This window comes from Lycorma delicatula, chromosome 7, assembly GCF_047948215.1.
Source record: "Lycorma delicatula isolate Av1 chromosome 7, ASM4794821v1, whole genome shotgun sequence".
Classification (NCBI taxonomy): Eukaryota; Metazoa; Arthropoda; class Insecta; order Hemiptera; family Fulgoridae; genus Lycorma; species Lycorma delicatula.
The window spans coordinates 80,112,409-80,139,719 of record NC_134461.1 but is presented as its reverse complement, the minus strand read 5'-3'; the positions used below and the strand labels follow the sequence as shown (position 1 = coordinate 80,139,719).

Here is a 27,311-nt window from a genome sequence, read left to right as displayed (position 1 = left end):
TTGTGAAGTAATTGTATGAAACAGTTCCATTAACTTCTATCTTAAGTGGTCCTATTGGACTGTCAAAAGGGTTTTCTGTAAAAATGAATTAATTAAACCAGTAAAAATTTTAAAATATCCTTAAAAAATTATATAACAGCATTATAATTGTTGTGTTATTTTGCACATAAATGAATAGTTTAAAATTGTGCAGTACATCAATGAATTACATTAATATTAAGTAATAGTGTTTTATTTCTGGAAGTAAATTACCATAAAATATTTTTATTTGATAGATTTTTGGAATTGCTGTAAAACATCTTAGCATATTTTTATTTTTTAAACTAGAATGACAATCTATTACAACAAAAGATTAAGTTTTAGTAATTATGTGTACTTCTCATATTAATAAAACGGTTTCATTATACATTACACAAGGTTTTCCATTGCTTTTTTTTTGTTTTTATAAACATTACATTGAAACTTTTGTTATTGTGTATTATGTATTTAGCCTCTATTAAGAAGAGTATTAGGAAGTATTACATTATTAAGTATATTTAATGAATTATTTCTTGATAGATGGGGCATGGTAATTTGTGGAGCTTATTTTCTCCTATATTTCAGTGGGCTTTATGCGCAACGCTATGCTGGTCTCAGTGAAGAAAGTAGTGGAGAAACTACTTCACTCCTCACTTTCTTAATCCTGGTGTGGTGGGATGCTTGTTATCTTAAGAATGTCTGCGCCAATTTTGGAATGACTTGTGTCTCATATCAGATTGCCTGCTTCTGATTTTTGCAATTATATTTTTAATTTCTCAGCTATTTATGTTTTTATGGGGTGTACCAATGGTACACTGTACCTGCTTGAGGAAAATGATTTTGTCATTAAATTTTCATCTGTTTTCATTATATGCTTCCAAGAGGAAAAATAATTAATTTCCATCAAATGATTTAACTCCACCAGTGCTGAATAGGTTTAGAAAACAGCAGGTATACCACGTGGTCCATTTAAATTGACACATCTATATCTCTAGTGTTTCCTCATTTTAGGAAAAAATGTTTCCTATTAAAGTTTTTCCATTTCAAGGGGAAAATATGTTTACAACCTATGTTGTCCTTGATAAGGTGATATAAAATTTCAAAGCCAACTTAATTTTTTAAATAGGAACTTATATTTTTTGTCGCTGAATTGAATTCTTTGCAAAAGAAACTAAAATTTCATTTCAGACTTTTTTCTAAAATTGATAGTTTTTTAGTTATTAAAAATGGTATAGGCCTATAAACTGGTGCTTTTATTTTGACTAGGTCTAGCCCAGCTGTTGAGTTTACATGCAGTTGATGTTAAATTTTAAATTAAAGAAAATTAAATTTTAAATAAAAAACAGTCAATTAAAGGACTAATCTAAGTAAAATCCATTTATGTTTTCATGAATTTTTTTTAATCAGATAGTACATACCGGTATGGTACACAGCCTACATGTGTTGCATGCTTTGGTCAGTTAAGTTATGTTGACTCTATGAAAATATTTGGTTTAATGAATTACTGATAGTTTAAAATTTCTTTTTAATGCTCTTTATTTAAAATAATTACAAAACCTTACCCAACAGCAACTTACTTACTTACTTACAAACTTATTTACAGCAACAAATGTTCAAAGTGGTCTTCTACTTCTATACATTTTCGATACATTTTAAAAACGACCCATGAACATTTAATAGAGTTTTTCACTTGATATCTCTAAAGATGTTTGTTATATGCTCTTAAATGTTTTCAGGAGTAGTTGGTACTTCTAGATAAACATTTCTTTAAGGTAACCCCATAAAAAAAAGTCTGCTGGAGTAACGTCAGAGGAACGAGCAGGCCAATGAACTGGACCAGCTCGACCATTCCAATGATCATTGTATTCGCAGCCCAAAATTACTCTTAATTGAATAATGTGCAGGAGAGCCATCATGATGAAACCACATCATTCTTATCTTCTACAAGGGTAGTTAATCAAGCAGTGAAGGAAACTGAATTTCTAGAAAATCTGCATATTTCTCCGTTCGAACTTCCATCGAGAAAATGTGGTCCAATTAATGTACAGCTTATGATTCTGTACCAAACGTTGACAATCCATGGACGTTGATGTTCTACTTCTCTTAAGCCACTGTGAATTTTGCACTGCCCAATAATGCATATTGTCTGTTTACTGCTCCATGATAAGTAAAATCTGATTCGTGGAAAATAGAAGATTAAGAAACAGATTTTGATCTACCTCTACTTTTTCCAGCGTCCATCGATAAAATACTACTCTTAAAGTGAAATATGGTACGGATGGAATTTCAGGCTTTTTAATATTCTCAGAATACTGGTTTTTGATATCTCAGAGTTACACAAAATTCTTCTTGAACTAACATGAGGATCTACAATACTGCCGCAGCCACCACTATTTCATTATTTTCTGCTGTCATAATATTTTGACAATTCCTAATTTTGGCCCCTGCACTTCCAGCATTATTAAACTGTTTTACAATTCTGTACACAAAAGAACGACTTGGAGTATTTCTACCGGGGAATCATAGAGTAAAGCTACAAAGCTACTGTCTGATCAATATTTCAGGGACATTCCCCGTAAAGCAAAATTACCTCAATTTTTTTCTCTAATTGTAAATCATTCCATAATTTCCAATAAATAAAAATTAATAATTTAATATTTATTAATAGTTGGTGAGTAACAAAGTAATAAAAAATTAATTGAAGGCACTGATAATACATTCACTTAGACAAATGTCATTTGTAACTTGAACTTCATTTTTAGGCTGTTTTAAAATGTTTGCTGGTGTTTACATGCTTAACTTTCTTCTTCTTCATTATTGTTAGCATTGATTGTTTTTTATTTAAAATTTAATTTTTTTTTAAATTAAAAATTTAACATCTGCTGGATGTAACTTGTCAGCTGGACCAGACTTAATGAAACTTAAAACACCAATTTATAGGCCCGTAGCATTTTTGAAGATGAATAACTAAAAACTATCAATTTTAGGGGAAAAATTCTGAAATGAAATTAAAATTTTTTTTGTAAAGAATTTGATTCAGCCATAAAAAATATAGGTTCCTATTTTTAAAAAATTAAGTTGAGCTTGAAATGACCTTTATTTGACCTTATCAAGGACAACATAGGTTGTGAATATATTTCCCCCTTGAAATGGAAAACGTTTTCCTAATGAAACATTTTTACTAAAATGTTTAGTTTTGAGATATAGATATGTCTCAAATTTAAATGGACCATTTAAATGGTATATACAGTTGAGAATCAAACCTTCCTGATATGAGACTGAAAAGTATGTAATATAGTTTTCTACCCAAAAATCTAGATTACAGAAATTTCCAAATTACTTATGACAGATTTCTTTTGAAGATTGTTACTGGCTTTGTCAGAGTTTTAGTTTTGTTATGTTTTATATAGAACTAGTTAAACAAAATCATCTAATTAATGAAACTGAGAATTTTTGAATTGCTGTTACGTACATTTCTAAATATGGCTAATTCAGATAGGAATTTTAGTTATATTTTCTTTTATTTTTTTTATATAAGAAGGTATGCACAAATATATGTTAAATTTACATATTACATTGCAATGTTACATTTTTTAAAGCTAGGATATGATATCTAATTTTTTATGAATGATGAATGTAGAATATTTGTGTTGGTACAATTATTCTTAGTATATTTGCTGGTAGAAATCATCAGAATGTAAAAAAAAAATAATAAAATATATTTTATAACTTCTTTAAAAAGTATTTTACATTAATCTAAATTTTCACAATGTATTACAGAAACTATTGAATTTTAAACAATAAGTATAAAATTATGTGGAATTACATTCTAAAGAAAAAATGCAGAAGTGGATCAAACCAAAATTTTCAAAGTATACTTAAGTAATGTTTTTTCTTTTTTTTACTACATACATTTATTTAGGACAAATGTTATCTTTTAATTTGCATTTAGAATTCTGTTCATTAAGTTATTATCAAATTTACAGAATTAATAGCCACTGGGCTAATGTGATTCCTGATCATGTTTTTTTTTTTTTTTAGCCTCTTACATTTGTAATATTTTTTATAGTGTACAATGGTACCTTACTAATTATGGTTAATGAGTTCTTCAAAACATTGCAGTGCACAAAACTGTGAAACATTAGGCATCTCTGCAGAACAAGGTACATCAAAAAACAGAAACGTGTTAAAGGACAAAGAGTGGTAAACATTTTAATATACATCGTAAAAAGAATTATATAAAAATTATAGTATGTCTAAATTAAGTATGCCTACTCTACCTGTGACAGATCACACACAACATGATGATCATTTTAGTCTTATAAGGGCACGAACTTTGCTAGGGTTTGAATAATGCATTCACAGATTTTTTGTTATGAATCAATTGAAGTGTTATAGTCACCTGCTAGTTTTTGAGCAGTTAAGGAGCCTGTAACTGCCTATGTTTAATTACACATTAAGTTTTTGTAACTTTTAGAACTAGAAGAGGTAGAGATTAATTTTTATTTTAAATTAAACTTCAACATTTTTTTTTAGTTCTACACAGAAACTTTTAATGATATTTGCTTTTTTTAATTTATAATGAATTTTTAGAAAAATAAATTTTCAAAAAAATGTGAAAAAAATTATAACAATTTTTTAAATATTCTCTGTAAGGAATTAGCCCAGAATGAGGTGAAAGTGCCCTGAAAATTTCATAGTGATACCTCGTTTCAGAGAAAACTTGTGTCAAATTACAAAAACATAGTTTTCAATAAATTTACTTCAAATATATACTTTACTATTAATATTGTCCTGCACTGTAAGATGGGTGGTTTGTATCCTCCTGTTCAAGGAATAAATCTTCCAGTTTTTTTTATTTTTAAATTCCTGCTCTCAAATGGATTTTTCGAATTCAGAAATTTTCCTCTCAGTGTCTTCAATTTGTTGTGAATCTAGTTGTTCCATTGCAAGTAACATATTCTTTCCTGATTTCAACAGAAGTTGAAATCAGGAAAAATCAGCAAAATCAGTTCTTCAATCAGCAAAATTTTACACCTGTAGCCATTGAATGAAGATATTGCATCCATATGATAGTGTGTGAAGCTATACAAATGACCTTTTTTGTATGCGACTTCAAATCACATAGTTCAAACTTGTTTGGATTTTGAGTTTTGCCTTTGACGCACTTGGTCAATAAGATCAGACAAATCATGGAAGATAGGTTTAATTTTTTCGATAATAATTTTTTCAGGTGAAAATGAGCTAAATGATCATAATTTTTTTGTCAGTTGGTACTTATTGAATTTGCACCAAGTATTGTTGGCTGGGTTGTTCATTAGTAGACATTAAATATAAATATTCAGCCCATATTGCTCTTTTCATTGCCTCTACACTGTGAGTGTTTTGTCATTTATTTAAGCCATAAAACATTGGTAACCTTTTGTATAGCCAGGTCAGTGAGGTGATTTTTACCAGACAAAGTTTTACCTTCTGCAAGAACTTGTTTATCATGAGATTTTTAATTTCTCAGATGTGTCCCAAGTCTTTTTTGAACATGTTTGATACATTTCAGTTTCTTTATTTTTGTATTTATTACCCCCTGTATGGTTTAATTTCACACAGCAATATGTGCCTTTGTGTCACTGTCTCCTACGTATTGGGTGTATTGAACATTGTACAGACGTTCGGACTGCTCAGATAATTGTTTCACACCAGCAACCTCCACACCACCTCTCTCTCTCTTTTCTGTTAAGGCTCTGGAACCACTATAAGGTATTACTTCAGAGTTTGAATTGGGATGATATGTATGAATGTAATCTTGTATTTTCATTGAAATCCAACCACCAAAGAACACTGGTATCTGTGATCTCATATTCAAATCTGTAAAAAAGTAATTGCCTTTATTAGAATTTGAACTTTAGACGACTGAAATCAGCTGATTTGTGTTGAGTTAATCACTAGACCGGCCCAGTTGGCCAACCTCCACACCACTGTCAGTCCCTAGATAATTTGCCTCACATGTCTGTGTATGTTTATTTTTTTTTTATTTCTGGACATCTACAAAATTTACTCATGATAGCCACATTGAGAATCTTGCCAGTATCAACTGATGTCAGAGAAACAATATCATTCAATTATGTGTGTATGTGTGTTTACCATGAACTGTCTAGAGCAACACATAAATCCCTGCTGTTCGATTTCAAAATAGCTTCCTCAGTTGACTTTTCTATAAATAATTTGTATACTGTTTTCATGACAGTAAAAAGTATAGTTTTGTGTTTTTTGAATTTAGTTAGTGAAAATGGAATATTCATGAAGCCACATAAAATTTTTGCAGAGTTACAGCCCTTTCCAATTGTATGTAGATCACATACCAATCTAAGATTCAGATCATAAAAATCTTTTTCAGTTTGTGTTCATAACATTTTACAATTTTATGGCAGTTCATAAAACAAATTTCAGTTTCATTACAATTGTTACATGACAATTTGAATTTTGTTGCTAGACCTTCAATATTGTTTTTGTCAAGTACTTACTGTTAAGGCACTTGCAATTACCCCTTATAAAATTTTGAAGTCAATAATTTCATATTGACTGTTGTCAGTTCTGCTGTTATAGAACTCTTAATTAGATGATGGGTTTACCTCTGATGCAGATGCTTTGTTTTCATCTTGAACTTGTGATGTATTTTTTTTTTCCCCCTGGGCCGGTCCGACTGTGTGGTATTACGCCACCCAGGGGAGTGTCTGTTTTACTCTAATGAGCCTCCCCACCTACCGGCTGTATGTCCGGCATGGCAGGTCGGCTCACCGGTCAGCTCTTTTGAGAGATAGTTGCCCAATTTAGTCATCTACTCAATACCTGGATAGCCGTGGAGTGGAGACGGGTCTTTTGCTTTTATTTGCAAGATTTTTACCCTTTTGGAGTCCCCAGCAGATCACTGGAACCGACACACCTGAGCATGCCAGCCCTCACCACTGGGGCTATCCACCCCTCCCTACCATTAGTACCCAAGTCTTCTCTCCTCGGCCTCCTTACTAGATATTACTTCCCTTACATAAAGACTGACCTTCTTCCAATTTGTTTCACTCTGTAGCATATATTCCATAATTTCGACGGGCGATTTACTAATTATTCCGCTGTTTATGCGTAGCGATCTCCACTTCTCACACGAATAAAACGTGTGCTCCGCTGTATCTATTTCGGAACAGTACATACATGTTGGTTCCCGCCTTCTGATAATGGCAAAAACTTCCATGCCCAGTAAAGTACTGCGACAAGTAATAATCTACTTCACCGAAGCCTCTATTGTACCATTTTTTATAAGTCTGGTATCAATTGTTTGGTGCGCTTAGCTACCCCTTCCTCATTCCACCTAACTTGCCAGCGGTCTAAAAGTCTATCTTGTGCCTCTTTAATACCACCTCCTTGTGATCTCTCTGTGCGGTTTAGAGCCATCAAATCTATCGATGGATTTTTCGATAAGACACACAACGCCTCATAGGAGACTGTTCTGTAGGCTGATACCACCCCCAGCAACAGCCTCCTGTGGACCCGAACTAGTCTCCCAAGATTTCTCCTTATTTCTAGAGCGGGTGACCAAACCGGTACCGCATACAACATAGATGAGACCACAGCCGAAGCGATTAAATTCCTTTTGGAGGATTTTGGTGCCTTCTTCGTTGACACTATAGTGTTTAAACTCTTTGTCATTGATTCTGCCTTGTTGCAGACGTTAATTATATGCTGTGTGAATTTACAGCTTTTTTCTAAGGTGACTCCTAAGTATTTTAGGCTGTTCACCTCTGATATTTTTAAGCCATCTACCACAAATTCGGGTGAGTCTAACTCTCTTTTTCCGGTGAACATTATAAACTTACACTTCTCTACCGATAATTTAAGACCTCCAGTAGTTAACCAATCTTTTATCATATAGGTAGCTCTATTAGTTTTCTCCTGAACCTCCAATATTGTTCTACCTTGCACCAAAACAGGTCGTCAGCGTATGCAATTACATCCACCCCCTGTGGGAACTCCAAACTTAATATATCATTGAAAGCAAGGACCCATAACAACGGTCCCTGTACCGACCCCTGGGGCACACCACACTTTAATTGAAACACTATGTTATCACTTTGTGTATCCACTATACACGTCCTATCTGTCAGGTATTCTTTTATTTGCCGGCGAAGATAATGACTAACTCCCTTATCCACCAATAACTTGTTAATACTACTCCAATGAATAGTACCGAATGCGTTTTTAACATCTAGATACATGAAAAAAGGAATTTTCCTTGTTCTTCATGTTCCACGTTTAACATCATTTGCCCATTGCATTATCTTTTGAATTGCTTGCACCGTGGATCTGCCCTTCCAAAAACCGTATTGTTTAGGGCTTATGCCAACACCTTCATTTATTTCAGCTATAATACGACTTGCAAGAATTTTTTCAACCATTTTCCCCATGGTATTTATCAAACTTAACGGGCAAATTCCATATTAGCAACTTCACTTTTGTTTTTAGGCAGGAAAACAACCCTTGTTTGCTTCCAGCTTTGAAGGAAGGTTTTATTCTCTATCCCAAAACTTGATACGTCTAACATCTCCCACAGCATTCTTCTAACTAATCCTTTAAGTATAGCTGCAGGTATGTTATCAGGCCCTGGACTCTTCTTATTGCCAAGCTGCATAACTGCTATCTTTAATTCCTCCGTAGTAAATCTTCTCTCTTCACATTCTATTGTTGCAACATCTTCCTCCTCACAACCAGGGAAAAGTTCAGCTATTTGTGCCTCCGCTTGCAATCGAGTTAATATTGGCAAACGCCTTCCAAATCTTTTCATAACAATTTTGTATGCATCCCCCAGGTTTATTATCCAATTCTCCACAGAGACGCTGCCAATGTTTTCGTTTTTCCTTTCTAATAGTTTTATTAAGCTCTCTTCTTATTTTCAAGTACCTTTGGGCCGCCTCGTCATAGTCACTACCACCAACTCTTCTTAATCTTTGTTTTTTCCTTCTTGCTTCTTGCAAACTTTGTCTCAGGGATCTTATCTCTTCCGTCCACCAATATACTGAGCCATTCCTAGCACCCTTATGTGCTACTCTATCCATTTCATACTGAATTATGTTAGTCAAAGCCTCTGGAGTGCGATCATTTAAGTTTGCAAACCTGTCTGCAGTGTTTTCCACAATCTCGTTTATCTGTTCAGATGTTGACCTCTGAAATGGTAGCCTTTCCTTGACTCTGAACTCAGGATCATTAATGTTCAAATAGGTAGCAAAATGGTTACTGGCTACATCATTGGGCAATACACCCCCAGCTCCACTGTTCTTCGTTCCATCTATTATCTAAAATTGTTAAATCGAGAACTGAGAAATGCTCTCGGGCCTCGAAAAGTAGGCGTGGAGTCATTTACGCAATGACATCTGGCGATTTCCATTAAATCAGCTAGTAATTCTCCTCTACGATTTTTATAATTACACCCAGTCATTATCAATTTGCAATTAAAATCTCCAATCATTATTATTCTTTTTGCAGTACCAGTAATAAATAGCTCTATGTATATTATCAATAAATATAGTAAATTCATTGAAGTCACAGTTAGGTGAAACATAAGCGCCAATTATGAATGCGAAATCAGTCTCCACAGTGATGAAACCCTTACCTCCACTTACAAATCTCCACGCGATATTTCCACTTACATCAAAAAAGGCCACATCCCCCTCTGTATCTGCTATCCATCCGGTCCTGGGTGCGACATACACATTTGGTTCCGTAACCATCAAGAAATCAGTCTTTAGTTCTCTGACCAACTCACTTACAAGGTCATGCGAAAGTTGACTTCTGTTAACGTTTACAAGAATTGTCTTAAGCATTTAAGATTTTAGTGCACCCCCATCCACCGGTTCGGTGGTCTTTTGCTCCACAATCCAAACATATTTTTGGCTCCTTACAGTCTGCAATTTTTATGTCCACGCCCTCCGCAATTAAAACAGAGCTCTAGTCTGTCTGGACCTTTGCAATCATACCTACGATGTCCGGTTCCCCAACAGCAGTAACATCGCTCTTCTTCTTCACGAATATATGCGCGGCAATTTACCCAGCCAATTTTAATCCTATGTTCTACTAATTTCAGTGATGCTCTGTAGGATGCTACCACTGTTGCATTTTAGGTTTCGCCGTATCCGCGTCTTATTGAGGAAATCTTTATTTCTTCATTATCACCAACTCTACCAGACACCGCAGCCATAATCTCTTGTTCTGACGTATCCATTTTGATGTCTTTTAGATGTACAACTGTGCGTCGGCCCGCCCTTGTCTTCAAATCTACTTGTAGTTCAGTGGCCTTATCTCTGAGAACATTTGTAAACTCAGTTGCTTTATCTGCCCCTTGAATTCTTATATGTAATTCCTCATTTTTTCCCTATCGAAGTGAGATTACATTATTTACCTTGTCATTACTAACCGCGGTCTTCATCACTCTTAATAAATCCGCATATGATTTACCAGCCGACCACTGACAGGACAGTTGATCACTGTTCGACTGTCCTCTGGAGGGGGCGTGGCTCTTTTAATGGGTATTTGCCCAGGTTTATTTTGCCTGTTTTGTACCTCTGTGTGTAAAGTTAAAACACTTACTAGCTCAGCTTTATGTCTCATGATATATGAGAGAATCTTTTTAATATTATTACCTATTCCACCTGACTGTAAAATGAAAGCAACTTCAGGTGAATTTTGCACCACCTTTCTAATTGATTTTAATATCACCAGCATCACATTTTTCTCTGTCTCCGCAGAATCATAAAAAATTTTATATTTACATTTTTTAATGACAGTAGTCTCATCTCCAATTACAGAGACTTCATCTTTCAATATGTCTCCAGATTTGTACCTGGGTCGTTGACTCGCCTCATCTTCCGTATTTTTGTATCTCAATACATCATGAACACTACATGTATCACCAACTTCCGATGGAACGTCCTGAACTGTCTTGATTTTTTCTCTAAATGAAACTGGCCAGCGTTTAGGCAATAATTCGATTAACTCTCCATCCGACAACTCAACCGTCAGTATTCTTCCATGTCAGCGTCCAACTTTATAGCATCAGTCTGCGTAGTCTGTGTTATCGTAGTCAAAGGTGGGGACATCTCCATCAGCGCTTTGAGTCCCATATATACTTTTTTGAGCTCCTGTTCGTGCTCCGAAATATACTTTGATAATCCAGGGCCAATATGCTGCTTCAACGCAACCATAAGCCAGTTGATACGTGAGACTGCCAAGACTACCAGGATCTGTCTCTTCTTCTTCTGAAGAGCCTTGACGTATCCTCTTCTTACCTCTACTGTCCACTTTCTTCGCAGCTGCAGTTCTCCCAGAACTTGAGCTTTGCGCCGCCATATCTTCAATAGGAAGCGAGCCCCTACGATGCATTGTCGTTTTTGTGATCTAGGGGCTCTTCTGAGTTATACGAGTACTCACACGCCCCTTTTGGGGGGGAGGTAAAATGTATGAACTCAAATCCGAGGAGAACTTTTTGAGGTGGAGGGTGGGGGGGGTGATTTTGGGATAGGGGGTCAGGAAAAAGAAAAACTCCTGAAACGGAAAGATATCAAAAAATTTTTTGGATAGGACTTATAGGACGGAAGATATTCAAGAAAAACTGTAACCCCTTATAAACTGCCAAAATAACTTAGAAAATTTTCACTAGTATACTACAGTTATATGAAGAAAAATGTTCAAAGTCCTTGTTTACTTGTTTTTGCTCACTTGCATGAGCCTGCACAAAGACTTGTAATAATTCGCTTAAAATTAGTCAAATTCTAACCGCAAATTCTCTATATTACTTATTAAAAAAAAGTAGTTTTAACTCACTTGACCGTACTTAAAGTAACGTCCAGTATCACTGTGAAGCACTACAAACGTAAAAACGCATTCAGCTGTTATAAATCTTCAGTTTTAGCAGGTAAAAAACACAATATCCGCAGCTCACTATTTAAACTGAAAAAACACTAATAACTTTTTAGTCCGTATCTGAAATTCGAAAAAACTCGCTACACTTGTCCGTTATCCTTATTACTTTAGTTCCTTAATGCCGTATCTGAAAAATAAACCAAAAAACCAATCTAAAACACCAAAAAGCGCAGAGCAGTACACAACTGCTCTGTGAGCAGTGAAGTCCACAACTCGACTTGTGATGTATTTGATGTCACCATAACCTCTGCAATTTTGGCTTGTCAACATTTTTCTTCTTGTTTCAACATTTCCCACTAATTTTTTATTACTCATTGTAAAGATACCAATTTACAGTCTACAATATGTTTACAATAATAAAACAGTATTTACATTAAAAAATGTTCTTATAATGCAATCAGTACAAATTCACAACGTAACTCCAAAATTGATGCATATAACCTTATATGAAAAATCAGTAGTATAGTAATACACATTATTGAATAGTTGATAAAACAATGACAATTTTGATATCAGAATTGTAAACATATGGAACTTTGAATTGCGGTAAAATCTTGGCTTACAAGTTCAAAAATGAAATTGGCTTCATACATTAATTTAATTTTTATATGTCAAAACACTCCAAACATAATATACCAAAACAATCAGAAAAGTGTGCTGTTCATAAAATGTAAAAAATAAAAAAAGGTTTTTTTTCTCTGGTTACAGTTCGTGCATTAAAATGCACTTGTTCATTGATTATTGTGATTTGGTAGGCATATTCCTTGAGAAGGAAAATTTTCCTTGCATTACCATTGGCAAATAACAATGCAATATTGATATGGTTTGTAGTATGTTGAAAAAAATTATTTTTTTTTTATGCTTATATATTTCTAAGAAATATTTTAATTTGCTCTACAATTCTCTAAAAAAATTATTGTTTTTTAATATTACAGTAAATAGTGTAATGGTAAAAGAGGTATTACTTTAAGGGAAAAATGAAAAGAGAATTATTTAGAAAGTAGTGGTGGAACAGAATTAGGGAGGATTTTTCAGATTTTTTTATTTTGTTTTGGTCCCTTGTAGGATGCTTTTAATTTCTATATAAACACAGCCAGTCAGTCAATGCTGTGCTATGTAGTTTAGATCCCATTATAGCGTGGTGTATCTTTAGTGCCAGCAACAGTGTTGAATATGATATGTGGTTATTTTATTTATGAATTAGACAGTTATTGTAAATAAATAAAAAAATATGTATAATATTTAAGGTTAAAGGTTAATTTATAAATATAAAAAGATTATTATATAAGGTTAATGTAATGTTTTATATATGTTTAATGTTTTTAGCTTTTATTTCTATAATCAAATTTTTATTTATGATTTAATTCTGTTAATAGATGATATTTTATTGTTTTTTTCAGTCCCAATACTGTTTATTTAAGATCTCAGAGTTTTTATTTTTATTTTGACCATATTGTTTTCTATATATTAATATTATAATTATAGTTTATTGTGTAATGTTATTTTCATATAAATTATTTATATTTATGCGTAATTAAATTTTTAAATTTACATTCATAGTGTTTTACGTACCAGTAAAACAACATGAATGAAAACTATGGTAAATTAAAAGATATGGTAATGTAAAGGTTGATGATATGTTGAGGTTAGGTTTTGATTGAATTATTGTTCCGGAGCCTATTGCAAGATCATATTTATTAGCTTCCTTTAACTGAAAGTAATTGTATTTCATGATTTTTACACTGTTTAAAAACCAGTGAAGTGTACGCACAATAAATTGTTTCACAAAATATCCACTTTCTCTGTTTTGCATTGTTTTATAAAAATATTTTTTTCTTTTTGTAAGGTGCTGTGAAAGAAATTCCATTTCTTTTCTAATTTTTTACTATTATTATTTTTTAGGTTTTCACTTGAAATAATTTTAATGATTTACTTAACTATTAAAAAAAAAAATTATAAAAGTCATCTGACTAAAGGCAGTTTAGATAAAATAGAATTACATTCTTAATTTGTTTTATCATTTATGCTGTCACATTTTCCTTTTGTTAATTCTAAAACTCATTATAAAGTTCAACATCATCCAGCGTTAGTAATTTCTGTTTTTTCCTTTCCTCTGTTAATCACAAAAGCTTCCTTCTAATCCTGTTTCCTTATATTAGCAGTTTCTTTGTGATACAGTTTCAATATAGGAAAAGCTTTTTCTTTTTTAATCATCTGTAGCTGTAGTTTTCTTTTAACAATTATTCAATGTTTCAATCTGCAAATCATCTAGTAATTTTTTCTCTCACTGTTATGGGCATGTATATATTCATTACCTATGGCTAAACTAGTTTACCATGTAGAATTAAAATTGCATAAATTAAGGAATTACTTATATAATTTTTATTTATACTTTACTTTAAATTCAAAATGAAATTCAGCCAAAATGTTGGTGTATCACAAAATTCAGACACAAATTGACTTATTCAGAATTTTTGTTATTATGATTAATCTTTGTTTTGGAAATTTTGTAATGACACAAACAGGGAAACCTTTTCCAGTTATTGTTATAAAAAACATATTGGTGTTGGTCTTGTATACGTGCCAGAATTTTAATGAAGTGCTTCTTTTTGTTTTTTATAGTCATTTATTATTAGAAATATTTATATACGATAAACCTTTTTTATTTACTTATTAAATAATTTTATTATATTTATTTATAATGAATCCTTACACACATTACTTCTCACTCTTTCCTTATTTTGGATTTTCAATATAACAGTTTGGATATCATCTTTAGTATTTTCAAGATAATTTGAATTTTTATCTTTTTATCATCTTGGCTGTCTGTGATAGTGAACTATTGTTTATTTCAAAATTGTATATTCCAAAATAGCCAAATGAAAATCATACACGTATTGTCTTTCCAGAAAAGGTTTTGTATAAATATTTCATATTAGTGTAATTCAGAATTTCAGTCAGTTTTATTTTTACTTCACCTTTTGTAAAAGTTGTGTCTTGTATACTGTTAACCAAACTCAATAGAACTGTGTAAATTGCAGCATTTATTTTTACACTTCCTAATATAAATACCATTCAGAAATTGCTATGTATTTTCACCTATCAAAGTTTTACAGAAACTAATTCTATATCTGACGATGATGTTGTTCCACTATTTACGGATTAACAGTTCTCTTTAGAATTACCAAAATATTGAAGCTGTTTATTACTTTTTCTTATAAAATGATGCTGTTTTACAGGTAAATAAGGGATACTTTGTTGGGAGAAGGTCCAAATTTTCATTCATAATGGTGAAAATGCTCGATAAAATTAAAGGATGTCTGTCTATCTTAATGGGTTTATATATTACTGACAGTTCATCTATTTATACTGCTTTAGTTTTGTAATCAAATTTTGTTTTCATAAAACAGTCTCCTTTCACATAATCATAAATTCCTTTCTTTTACCTTCACTTCATCAGATAATTTTCTCCTTCTGTATAGTTTATACATTTTTGTCACATGTTCTCTTTATTTTCATCCTAATAGTGGATTTTCTTCTGACCTTTGATATTAATATATTTTAGCTTCATTGGTATAGCTGTCTTTCTACCAATTAATTTATCTTCTATCTCATTACATCTGTTTTTCAACAATCTTGCTTTACTGGTTTGATTTCTGTTAATTTTATTTATGTACAATTATTCAGTCCTCTGTCTTTATCATCTTTTGCATATTTATGCTGCTATTTTCATGTATCAGTTCTAACACATCTTTCATTATCCTTGATTTTCCAGTATCATTTAACTTTTTACCTAATCTTTATATTTGTCTTATTTAATTATGGCTTGTCTTTTTTACAGCAACAGGATCATTGATTACAATATAATATTGTAGTTTTCAATAGGCATTTCCTATTTTTGGTAAAATTTTTATGAGTTTGTTAAAAATTTATCCCATATTTTTAAAAAGTTTTTCTTCATTCTTTTAATGTTCCACATTTCAGCACAATTAAATTGTGCATCAAAGTCAGTTTTTAGATATATTTTACAGACCATAATTTTTGGTTTTGAAATTTATGTGAAAAAATAATATATGTCTAATTATATATTACTGTATCTCCAGCCATGATTTATTTGTTTTTTTAATGATTTTAAAAAAACTTGTTTGTAATCGCTTGTTTATTCTTATTGTAAAATTCTTAAAGCTTAGTTCTTTCTTTAGCTGAAATCATTTTACCTTTTGTCAATCTCCGACTGTGATATTCCAACTTTTCCATTAATAGCAAATTTGTTCCCTCTTTACATATTTTTATTATGTCATTTATTTCTTCATCTACCTTTCTGTCTCTTCATTTTCAGTTGAAGAGCTTGCTTGGTTAATCACACCATTGTTGTAGGCCTGGGTTTGGAATCTAATCTAACTAAAATAGTTCTCTCACTGTGTGTTGCATTAAGAACTTATAACTTGGTCCTAAATTCATAGTTATTATTATGTTTACTACTGTGTTCTTGATTTTGTATCAATTATCTTATAGTCTCTTCACCAAATTCCAAATAATATTCATCTTTTATTATAATAATACCTCTTACATCTAATCTTAACTACCCATTTTCTCATTTTTATGTTATTCATCCTACTACTCTTATTTTTAAATTATAACATTCCATGCTTTGACTAAGTATATCATGTTTTACTAATGTTATAGAATTTTTTTTAATGACTTACTGTTAGTAATCCTCACTGGAAATTCAATTATGGCTATTATATCTAACAGGATGCAGTCGTATTTAATTATAAAAAAGCACAAAAGAAAATATATCTGTAATGTCCATTGGTTTCAGTCTCATAGTATTTTTAAGCCTAAAATAAGTAAGCTTGAAATTGCTGTTGTTCAGCTGTGTGTAAAAGCTCTTCTATCAGTGTGAAGATCTTAGGATACCTAGAGGAAGCAAGAACATTATACATTAAATAAATTAAATACCCATTTCAGTATTGTGATTTCACAAATTAAGTGTGTTTCAAATTTTATTTAGTATTGTTGGCAAATATTATATAAGTGACACCTAAATTATATAATTAGAATCATATTGCAATTTCATTATAGTTTATATAAAAGTTAAATTTTTGTTTGATATTTTTTGAATATATTAAATTAATATATAATTATGATATTAACTTCTTAGCTGTAGTATTATATTGTAGATAAAGTTTAATAAAAAGGGGATTAATAAAAAATAAAGTCATAAAAAAATAAAAGGGGATTAAAAAGTACTAATAAAAAGGGGATATATTATTTTTATTAAAAAAAGGGAAGGCCTTTTTGAGTTTTTTTAAATTTTTTATTCGAACTATGTGAGGTCCTAGTTATTAGCATTCTGTTGAGCAGAAAATGATCTGTAGCAGAATAAATCTTTATTCATTTTTTTTTAAGTAATAACAAAAAATTTAGGATATGCATTCAAATTTAGTTATTATTATTATAATCATAGAGTAATAAGCACATAATTTTATTTTCACACAGTTGGAATGATTGAATAATCAACTTTTATTGAATATTTTTTTAGTTTATATAGTTCTCCACAAAGGTTTTATTAGTATTTTTACGAATTGTTTACTGTATCTGCAATTAGCGTGTAGTCAAAATAATTATTAGTGCAATTTTTTTATTAAATTAATTAGTATTTTATTATTATTACTACTATAGATTTGTGTATTTTTTCAATAATTTTTAATAAAAAATAAATACAGAAAAAATGCTTATTCAAGTTAAGTGTAAAAAATCCTGATCATCTGTATTTAATCTTTATACCATTATAATAAAATATTACATGTATTCAATAAGTGTGAATTATATCTTGATTACGACCGATGGTGATAATCTTAACTACAATTCTTCAACTCTGCTGAATAACTGTTTCCTTTTTGACAGCCTTTCTTTCTTTCTTTTGCTTGTTTAGCTTCCGGTAACTACCGTTCAGATAATACTTCAGAGGATGATATGTATGAGTGTAGTTGTGTACATTCTCAGTTTGACCATTCCTGATATGTGTGGTTAATTGAAACCCAACCACCAAAGAACACTGGTATCCACAATCTAGTATTCAAATCCGTGTAAAAATAACTGGCTTTACTAGGACTTGAACGCTGGAACTCTCAACTTCCAAATCAGCTGATTTGGGAAGACACGTTTACCACTAGACCAACCCGGTGGGTTTCAACAAAGCCTGGTTGCATCTAAGTAAATAAATAAATGTACAGAATTTCAGCAAATTTGGTTGAACAAAAATACATAAGATGTTTGCTTCATTGTTAATTAACACCTGCAAAATTTGTATGTGCTGTCAAGAAGCTAACATACTTTAAAATGACAAAGATGTATCAATTTTTTTGTACAATTGACTGGAACATTTAATGTGAATCTTTAATATTTAATCTAGTAACATGGGCGAGTAAAAAATTATCTAAATTTTTTGTTACACAAAGGTAGGGGTTCAACATAGTTATCTCCCTTGTTTTCCAGCAGTCCACAAGCTTGCATATTCCTAACAAGAAGGGTTTTGGTTAATAGCAAAGCCACTTTTGTTCCACTTCCTGCATTTCTAAGTCTGAAAAATCAACAACTTTGTAAAATATCCTTGAGTGCCCAAACCTCCTTGAGATTAAAGTCAGAGGGAGCAAGATCTGTGCTGTAGGGAGGGTGTTCCAGTACCTCAAAATTCAATTTTTTGATGGTTTGCATAGAGTGGCAAGCTGTGTGTAGGCGGGGGTTGTCATGCAACAACAACACTATCTTGATACCCATTGTGCATAGACTTTATGGAAGTCAAGCTTGTCGTTTATGATTTGATGGGCAGAACCATGAGTGATTTCAATGAAGACCTACATCATCAATGGTAACTCACCTATTTGCCAGAACCATCTCTTGAACTTGATGAATTTTGACATCCGTGGCAGTGGTTGATGGGAGTCCTGCTTGCTCTTTGTGTGTCACACTCATCTGACCACTTTTAAACTTTTCGATCCAGAAAAAAATCACTTTTACATAATACAGCACTGTTCTGGTATTGTGATAGTCTACGATAACAAATTTCAGCTTCTTTTACACCCTACCACCATTGAAATCATTGCTTGTTATTTGTTCTTGTTGCAAAATGGAGCAGACATGATTATACTGTAGTAGCCAGAAGGTAAATAGTACGATTGGGATCAAATTTTGCACATGTTACCGCCAGTCATACCAACTCTAAGCAAGCATGTGCAGAAGGTAGTATGACAACCTTAAAGATGTGTAGTGGTAAAAATGTAGATAATTTTTGGCTCGCCCTAGTATTATGTGTACAGGATGATTATTTAAATTTGGTCCAAAGAGCAATCAAAGGCTGTTCTGGATGGATTGATTTATTTATATAAATTAAACAGAATGTTTTTAATTTCAGTATTTTTTCATAAAAAAATAACAATTTTATGTAAAACATTTTAGTATTTTCATCTCTATTTTATGGGAGCATTATCTTAACTGTTTGTAAGAGTTTTATTATCTGTAATCATAATTTATGTCAACCGGAACATTTTGAATGTGGGTTTAGCACTATAATTATGCCAGTTTTGGTCTTATTTATAATTTTGGTTGCTGCTTTCTTCTTGTGCTCTTTAAGTGGAGGTTATATTTTATTTTCTTGAGGGATGTTTCTGCTTTTTCTCCCTTGTAATCCACTGAAAAGGTACCTTTCTTGAGTTCGCACAAAATTTTCCTTCTTCACTTTTATTTCATTATCAAAAAGAAAAGGGGTTTTCCTTTTTCTAGAAAACATTTTTAAGAGGGCATGCAATATCTAGGTTATGTGTAAAACCTTCAAAGAAAATATTCTAGACATTTCCGCAGATGATGAGTTGTAGACATTATATCAGGATTGTCTCTTGAAGAGATGTTTAAGCAATGTTATCATTTGTATTTATTATATTTTTTACTACTGTCATCATTACTATGTTACTTTTGAAAAGCTTATTGAAGGAAGCATGATTGAAGAAACAGCAGGTGAAATCAATTAAATTTGTTTTAATATATTTTATTTATACTGAATGTTAAGAATTCAAATAATTTCCCAATTAACTCCTTGTCTCCCTCTGGTCACTATATTAACCACTGGAAATCAATTTTTCAAATTCAAATTTCTCATGAACCATTTAACATAGAAAAAAAATTTTATATGGATTTAATCACAAACCATTGAATTATGAGAAAATGCAATAATCATAACAGCCGTGTATAGTGTAGATATTTCACAAGGGTCCAAACACACAGTACTTTTATTTCACTGACGTCATTGTTTAAGTTGTAGTATTTTGGTATTTTTTTGTTTATTTGATTCTTATATGCATTAGCGGTTTGTTATCTTTTATATAATTACTATGCAAACATAAATTCAACAGAATAACGTGTGAATGTGACTTTTAGTTAAGGAAGCAATTTTAAATAATGTTTTTTTTATACCACATTTGTGCGCGCACAACATACCCTAATTTTTTCATTTTTTTGGATGAAAAACAATTCAGTAATAGTGAGATAAACAATCCTTTACCGAAATCTCGAATTTTTTGTAGTTACAATTTTTGTGAAATGTATTGTCTTTTTAAAATGTATTTATATAATCAGTTTTTATAAATAAAATTTTACGTCAAATTAACCAGAAAAGTCTATAGTTTATATAAATATAAAAAAAAACATAGGTCACTGATCATTAAAAAAAAAAAAAATCAAAAACTAAAAAAAATTGTAATTTTTTTTAATCATATTTGTGCGCACGTAACATAATCAAATATTAACAAAAATTAATTTTTGTTGAACAATATATATTAATAACGCATTGTTAACATAACCTAATTTTTTCAGATCTTTTGGATGAAAAACAATTCAGTAATAGCGAGATAAAGAAACGTTACCGAAATCTCGATTCATGCACGAAATAAAGCGGGAGGTTAAGGGTTAATTTAATTGATATTTACAAAATATTATTTTATAAATATTGTATTGGACTTGTGTTCAGATTCTTTTTTTAAATTTGTATCACTAAAATCTGTAATGTTCAATTGTTTTTTTATTTTTTTACAATCACTTCAGTCCACTACTATTTTGTACTATATGAAATGAATCATATTCCTGTGATGAAGATATATTAGTACATCTTATGTTCTAGATGTATTTAGTTGACCAGTTACAATGTGGAATTAGTTTTTTCAGTCCTTTGCTTAATTTTAAAATATCTTAATTTTTGGCCTGATCTATGTTTTAGAAGAAATAAGGTGTTGAATTTCTGTTTTTGACTAGTAAATAATGTTATGAAAACTTTGTATAGCTTATTTTTTTGGAAATCTTTAGATAAACGAACATTTCATGAAAAATTGTATACTTTGTATATTAAATATATCTATAGGGTTCCAGGCTAAAGATATCCAAAAGGAATGGCCTGTATTTAGAAAATATTATATTATATATAGTTATTGAATGACCAGAGAAAAAAGAAAAAATAGGCTATAAAAAAATTAATTATAATATAATTTATCTCCTGCATATGTATATATGTGTCCAGGCACATTTTTTTGTATATGTGCCAGAACACTGTGAAATGTGTATTATAAACTACAATAAATGTGTATTATTTTTAGTAAACATAATTATTTTGACATTTTCCAATTAGATATCACAACTTAAGTATAGTGGGTATAATTTTATTAACATACCAGGGGCTTTTTGTAACATATGATTTCCCAGTCATATGTTACAAAATATAATTAACAAACTGATAAAAAATTTACCATTCCTTTCCACAATGAATTCTAAATGTTCTAAAAAAAGGTAACTCTTTTTGAACATTAACTACTCTGGGTTGGTGCACCTATTATGTTAATGTCTATGGTGGAGTGGTGGTATCTCTGCTTTTCATCCAGCAAGTTCTGGGTTTTAATTTCAGTCAGGCTTAGATTTTTCATATACTAATGAATTCATTTCTTAACACAAAAAATTAAAAAATGAGAAAAGAAGTAGGGTAGCTGTAACAGGGTATCAGCCTGTAGTTGCTGGAATGAATAAATAAAAAGCTCGTCATACAAATGTTTTAATAAACGTAAAATTATACATCATTGTAAAGTTTTAACTGTAACATTTACACAATATTCATTAGATTTTTAAATGAGATCATTCTTTACTGTCAAGGAAATTCCTATATGGTTTATTATATGAAAAATAAACAAGTGCTTTTCTCTTCAGATCTACTCATACGTCTGAAATATACTGTACATCATGAACAGATAAGCAATGCCAGTATGTGAAATGTGGTTAAAGCGAGTATTTATTTATACTTGTTTATGAGCATATTTAAAGGTAGTTTACTAAATTTTAATGAAACAAAATGAATGATTTAGTAGAGAGTAAAAAGAAATATAGAGTTAATAATTTAATTTTTTATTTGTATTATAAATTTATTATTCTCAGTAACATTCAAAACATATTTGACAATATTTCCCTAAATCTTTCAGAAATGTTAAATAAGCTCAGATTATTTTTTACGAATAGTCTTCCTGGTCACTGTTTTGACTAGCTTGTTGTAATGATACCATTTGAGCAGCAGCTTGTAATTGTTGCCATTGCTGTTGATCTGCAGCAGCTTGTTCTTCTCTAGCCTGAAAATTAAATAAGATAATTATAATTAGATAATAATTGAATAAGCTTAGTAAATAGGATAATATCATTTTACACAAAAAAAGGAGCACTAATCAAAAGACACCAAATTATCTGTAGATAGAAATTACCTGTGGCTGTAGACTCTGCTCTAACAATATTTAACCTCTTTCTATCTCTGGTTCCTCAACAGTTATTAGTAGTATTTAATATCATGTATTGCTTTACATTTTACATAATTTTTAGTCTTTTTAGACAATACTTTTTGTATTGTAAAGTATCAGCAATACAAAAAGTATTGCTGATAATGTTTAATATTCATTAATTTGAAAAAAAATAATGTGCTTGAGAAACAGAATCTAGAGAAATGTGTATTACATAAATATTAATTTAAACAATTATATCTAGCGCCATTTTAGTAGCAAGATTAAGATGGCACCAGGGGTGATTTACACCAAAGATTTAAGATAGTTAAACTTTTTAGGCTAGTTTGCTCAAGAATTTTTATTTTTTTAAGTTTAACAAAATTAACTTCAAACAAAGGATTTATGGGTGTGTGCCTTCCAATAAAATTTTACAACCCTGTGTAGTAGTTCATTTTCTAGAAGGATAGGTTGGAAGGTAAAACCAGCAAAATAAGACAAAAATTAAAATGTATGACTGAGGATGTTAGATGTAAAGTGTGAGTTATAATTTAATTTAGTTTAATTTAGTTAATTCATTGCTACCCTGGTCTAAAATATAGTTCTCATTCTAGCTTGAAAATTCATTTTGATTGTTATATTTATAATGTTTTTGTTCTTAGGCAGAAAAGTATGATTAAGTAATTATACATTCATAAGAATTTAATTCAGAAGCATGCTTTTTTTATTTCTATATATTTTTTAACACAGTTTGCATAAGTTTTGTTGATCAAATAAAAATTATTTTATTACTGAAATGACCACAGAAATTACTTTTTTTGATAAACAATATTTTTTCAGCAACTACTTTTAATTCATTGAATATTTTACCATACATTCATATATTTTTTTATACATCTTGTAACATTTATTTATCGCTTGTTTTGTAAATGTTAATTTTGTGAGTTGATGAGGAAAATATTATGGTTTTTGAACTTTTTATGATTTATGACAGTTTCACAAAGAGTTCAAAATTAAATAAACTGAAAAAAAAAACACTACTAACTAAATTACTCAGGCAGATTTTGTGTTAAATAAGAAAGAAGATGCACAAGTCTTAAAAATGCACTACTCATCAGTTACTATTATTTACAAAATATTTTTCCTGAACCATTGTATTTTATATTTATTAGTATGGCACTGCTTTTCTAAAAATATTATTTATTTTAAATAAATTTTACTAAGGTACTTTTCTAGAATTTATATGGTAGTGGCAAGGTGTTTTACTATAGATTTCAAAATCCAATACAAATCACTATATGGAAAAGGATCAGTTGCAAGGTGAATATGATGTAATTAACAACAGAATTAATATCTTACTTGGGTTTGAATTAAAAATGAATAAAATAGCTGTGTACTTAACTCTCTCAAGTAAAACAATTTTTTAAGCATTTGTGAATTTACTAGTATAATAAAGGTATATTGTTGGCTGTGTTGTAACTTTCAACAGAGAAATTTCCCTGTATTTTCCTTGCCATAAATGTTTTAACATCTTAAAGTTATGATTTTACTTTACTTTTACATAGTAACTAGTTTTACGTTTTAAAAACATAGTAAAAAGATCAAATGACACCTATAAAAATACTTTAGTCTTATCTAATTTTCAAAATAAATAAGAAAAACTTAATGGTTTTTTAAAATATTAAATATTGAGATTTCCAAATACAACAAAATTATAATCGGACCTTTGTGTTTGAAGAAAGAAATTACCATATGTATTTTAGATGAATAATTTATTATTTCCAAATTATTACAGATACAGAGTGATACAAATATATATATATATATATATATATATATATATATATATATATATATATTTGTATCAGTCACTGTAAGAGCAATGTTGATTTGTTATATGGAACATGGCAACTTGCACCTCACAGAGTTCAGGTTGGTAAATATTAAAATGTAACAAGAGCTGATTTTGAAGTTTAAATAATGATAAGAATATTAAGTGAAGGAATATATTACAGAAATATTGGGTATTTATAATTTAAATGAAAGACATGATTGGAAAGTGTAGAATGACAGACTGCCAAAGATATAACTAACATATGTCCTTTCAGAATTTTGTGATGTTGATTGATTAAGCAAACAATGGCCTAATTAATAAAGAAATAGTAACATAATATGACTTCTAATTAAGTAAGGAGAGTGATGAAACAAAAATATAAATGATTCAGAATTAATTTACTTTGGCAAAAAGTTCTTGCTGTTGGCGTAATAATTCTTCTTCTGGTATTCCTAAATTTTCAAGACGTGTACTTTGTCTTCTTCTTTTTGCTGCAACTGCTTTACAATCTCTAAGTACGGCTTCAGCTTCAGCACGGTAGTCACCAAATCCAAGTCTGTCTAATGCTGATTAAAAATAATTTTAACTGTCAGTGAGAACATTGAATTTATTAAATGTACATAATACAAATAAACAAAATTCTGACCTCTTCATAAACTGTTATTTAACAATTTTACAAATGAATATTATAATTATAGTCACCAAGGAATGTAGATTACCTGAAACAATAGTCGCTAATAAAAGCATCATTATTCATTGTACAATCAGTTCCTGTGGTGAAGATGTCATCCATACAGGTGAACATATACATATTTTGATAGACTTATTGATTTTAAACAGATATTCAGATAAGTGAAGAAGGCCTAGGAGATTACTTCACTCCTCACTACTAAAGTGTGGATAGGATTGCTTTCTTATCTAAAGAACATGCAAGCCAATTTCAAGACTGATTTGAATTTCATGTCAGGTTGCCTATAACACTACCTTATAGATAACAGGTGCATTACCAATAGGTAACATACAAGTTGCATTCTAACACATATGCTATATAAAAATCTTTGTCACACTAGAACAAAAATCTGTAACTATTGTGCAATAGATTGACTTTTAGTATAATTTGTATAAAAATTCTTACTTTTCTACAAATAAAAACAAAACTCAAAACAAGGAAAACTGACAACACACTTTCTCGTCATGTGGATTTTTTCTGAAGCACGGCTTAAACAAACAAACAAACATACACACAAAACTTAATTTAGAATATTTATAATTTTATTTAAATACAATATTTTTTGTTTATTTAATTCAATGAGTCTGTGTGATAAAAAAATACGGTAAATGAATTTTTATAGCGGCAACTACTGATGCTACATCCATATCTCGATTCCTCCCCGAGGGGAGAAGATCCCACCTCGTAGCATTCCCACCGGTCGCTACACCACCCCCTCCGTTCCTAGCCAGTAGTGGCTTTAATGGAGGACATCTTCTCGCCCTCAAACTGATTGCGCACCACAGCTTTCAGTCCAGGCCCTGCAGAGATGCCACCGATGCAGATGCCCCGAGGGACATCTGCATTGGTAAAGTTCACCCCGAGATAGTTTTACGTGTTTACGCCTTCAGAATGAAGACAACGGACACCTGCAGCCACCACGTCGCCCTCAGGAACTAAGCTAGAAGCCTAACTGCGGAATGAAGACCCCGCGCCTAGTGCTAACTATTAAAGAGCCAATAACTGAATGTCTCAGATCCGTACTAACAGCCTCTATAACAAACTTTCCCACTAAAAGTTTCACACAGCGAAATTTAGACCTAGTTCCCTTAAGAACCCTGCTTTGCTACATCCATATGCTGTAATTTGTCCAATAGCGTGATCAACTGAGACAGGCAGGGACAAGTTGTAACACATTCGAGCTAGCCAGTCAGCTGCCAGAGCCGGTAGAGTGAGGTTGTGTTTATCTGTTTATCGTGTCTGTCGCACAACATGGATTTTGAACAATGCATTAACATTAAGTTTTGTTTTAAGTTGCAAAAGAGTGCCAAAGAAGCTCACAAAATGTTAGAATCTGTGTACGGCGATAATGTGGTAACTTTGAAGACTGTGTACAAGTGGTATGACCGATTTAAAAACAGAAATGAGTCTGTTGAAGACAAGCAGCGTGCGGGACGTCCAGTAACCTCAAAAACAGTTGAAAATGTGCAAAAAGTGGAAACAATGGTTCATTCAAATAGGCGAATGACTATTCGAGAGCTATCGGAAGACCTTAACATCTCGTACGGATCCGTTCAAAGCATTTTGCAAAACGACGTACGAAGCGACCAGAAAAATTGACCAATGGCTTTCTTCTTCACCACGACAACGCGCCGTGTCACACCTCGCTTCTCATTCGTGAGTTTTTGGACGAAAAAAGTGTTCCTGTCGGTCCACATCCGCCATACTCACCGGATTTAGCATCATGTGACTTTTGGCTGTTCCCAAAAATTAAAACTGTGCTTAAAGGAAAACGTTTTGACACCATTGCTGACACAGAGGGCCACGACCGAGCAGCTGAAAGCCCTTCCGAAAGACGCCTTCCAGAAATGCCTCCAGTCATGGAGTCAACGTTGGAATAAGTGCATTGCTAGCCAAGGACAGTACTTTGAAGGAGATTAAATCAAATTTTATGGAACCTTATTACTTTTTTTAATAAAAAATTATTCACCGT

At 31.2% G+C, this 27,311-nt stretch overlaps 2 protein-coding genes across 4 annotated transcripts in view; one reads left to right on the top strand and one right to left on the bottom strand.

Annotated features, from left to right (window-relative positions):
* Nucleotides 1-20,939, top strand: part of LOC142327878 (uncharacterized) — a 75,973-nt gene extending 55,034 nt beyond the window's left edge. Inside the window, exon 12 of the mRNA XM_075371239.1 lies at nt 20,848-20,939. Coding sequence (XP_075227354.1) covers nt 20,848-20,860 — 13 coding nt within the window. The 3' untranslated portion in view covers nt 20,861-20,939. The remainder of the gene's footprint in view (nt 1-20,847) is intronic.
* A 1,456-nt stretch (nt 20,940-22,395) lies between these two features.
* The window catches only part of NC2beta (negative cofactor 2beta), a 34,931-nt gene continuing 30,015 nt past the window's right edge, over nt 22,396-27,311 (bottom strand). For all 3 annotated transcript variants that reach the window (XM_075370947.1, XM_075370945.1, XM_075370946.1), the window contains exons 3-4: nt 25,012-25,175; nt 22,396-22,634 (exon numbers count right to left, since the gene is read on the bottom strand). In XM_075370947.1, the coding sequence (XP_075227062.1) occupies nt 22,518-22,634; nt 25,012-25,175 (281 nt within the window). In that variant the 3' untranslated portion in view covers nt 22,396-22,517. The remainder of the gene's footprint in view (nt 22,635-25,011; nt 25,176-27,311) is intronic.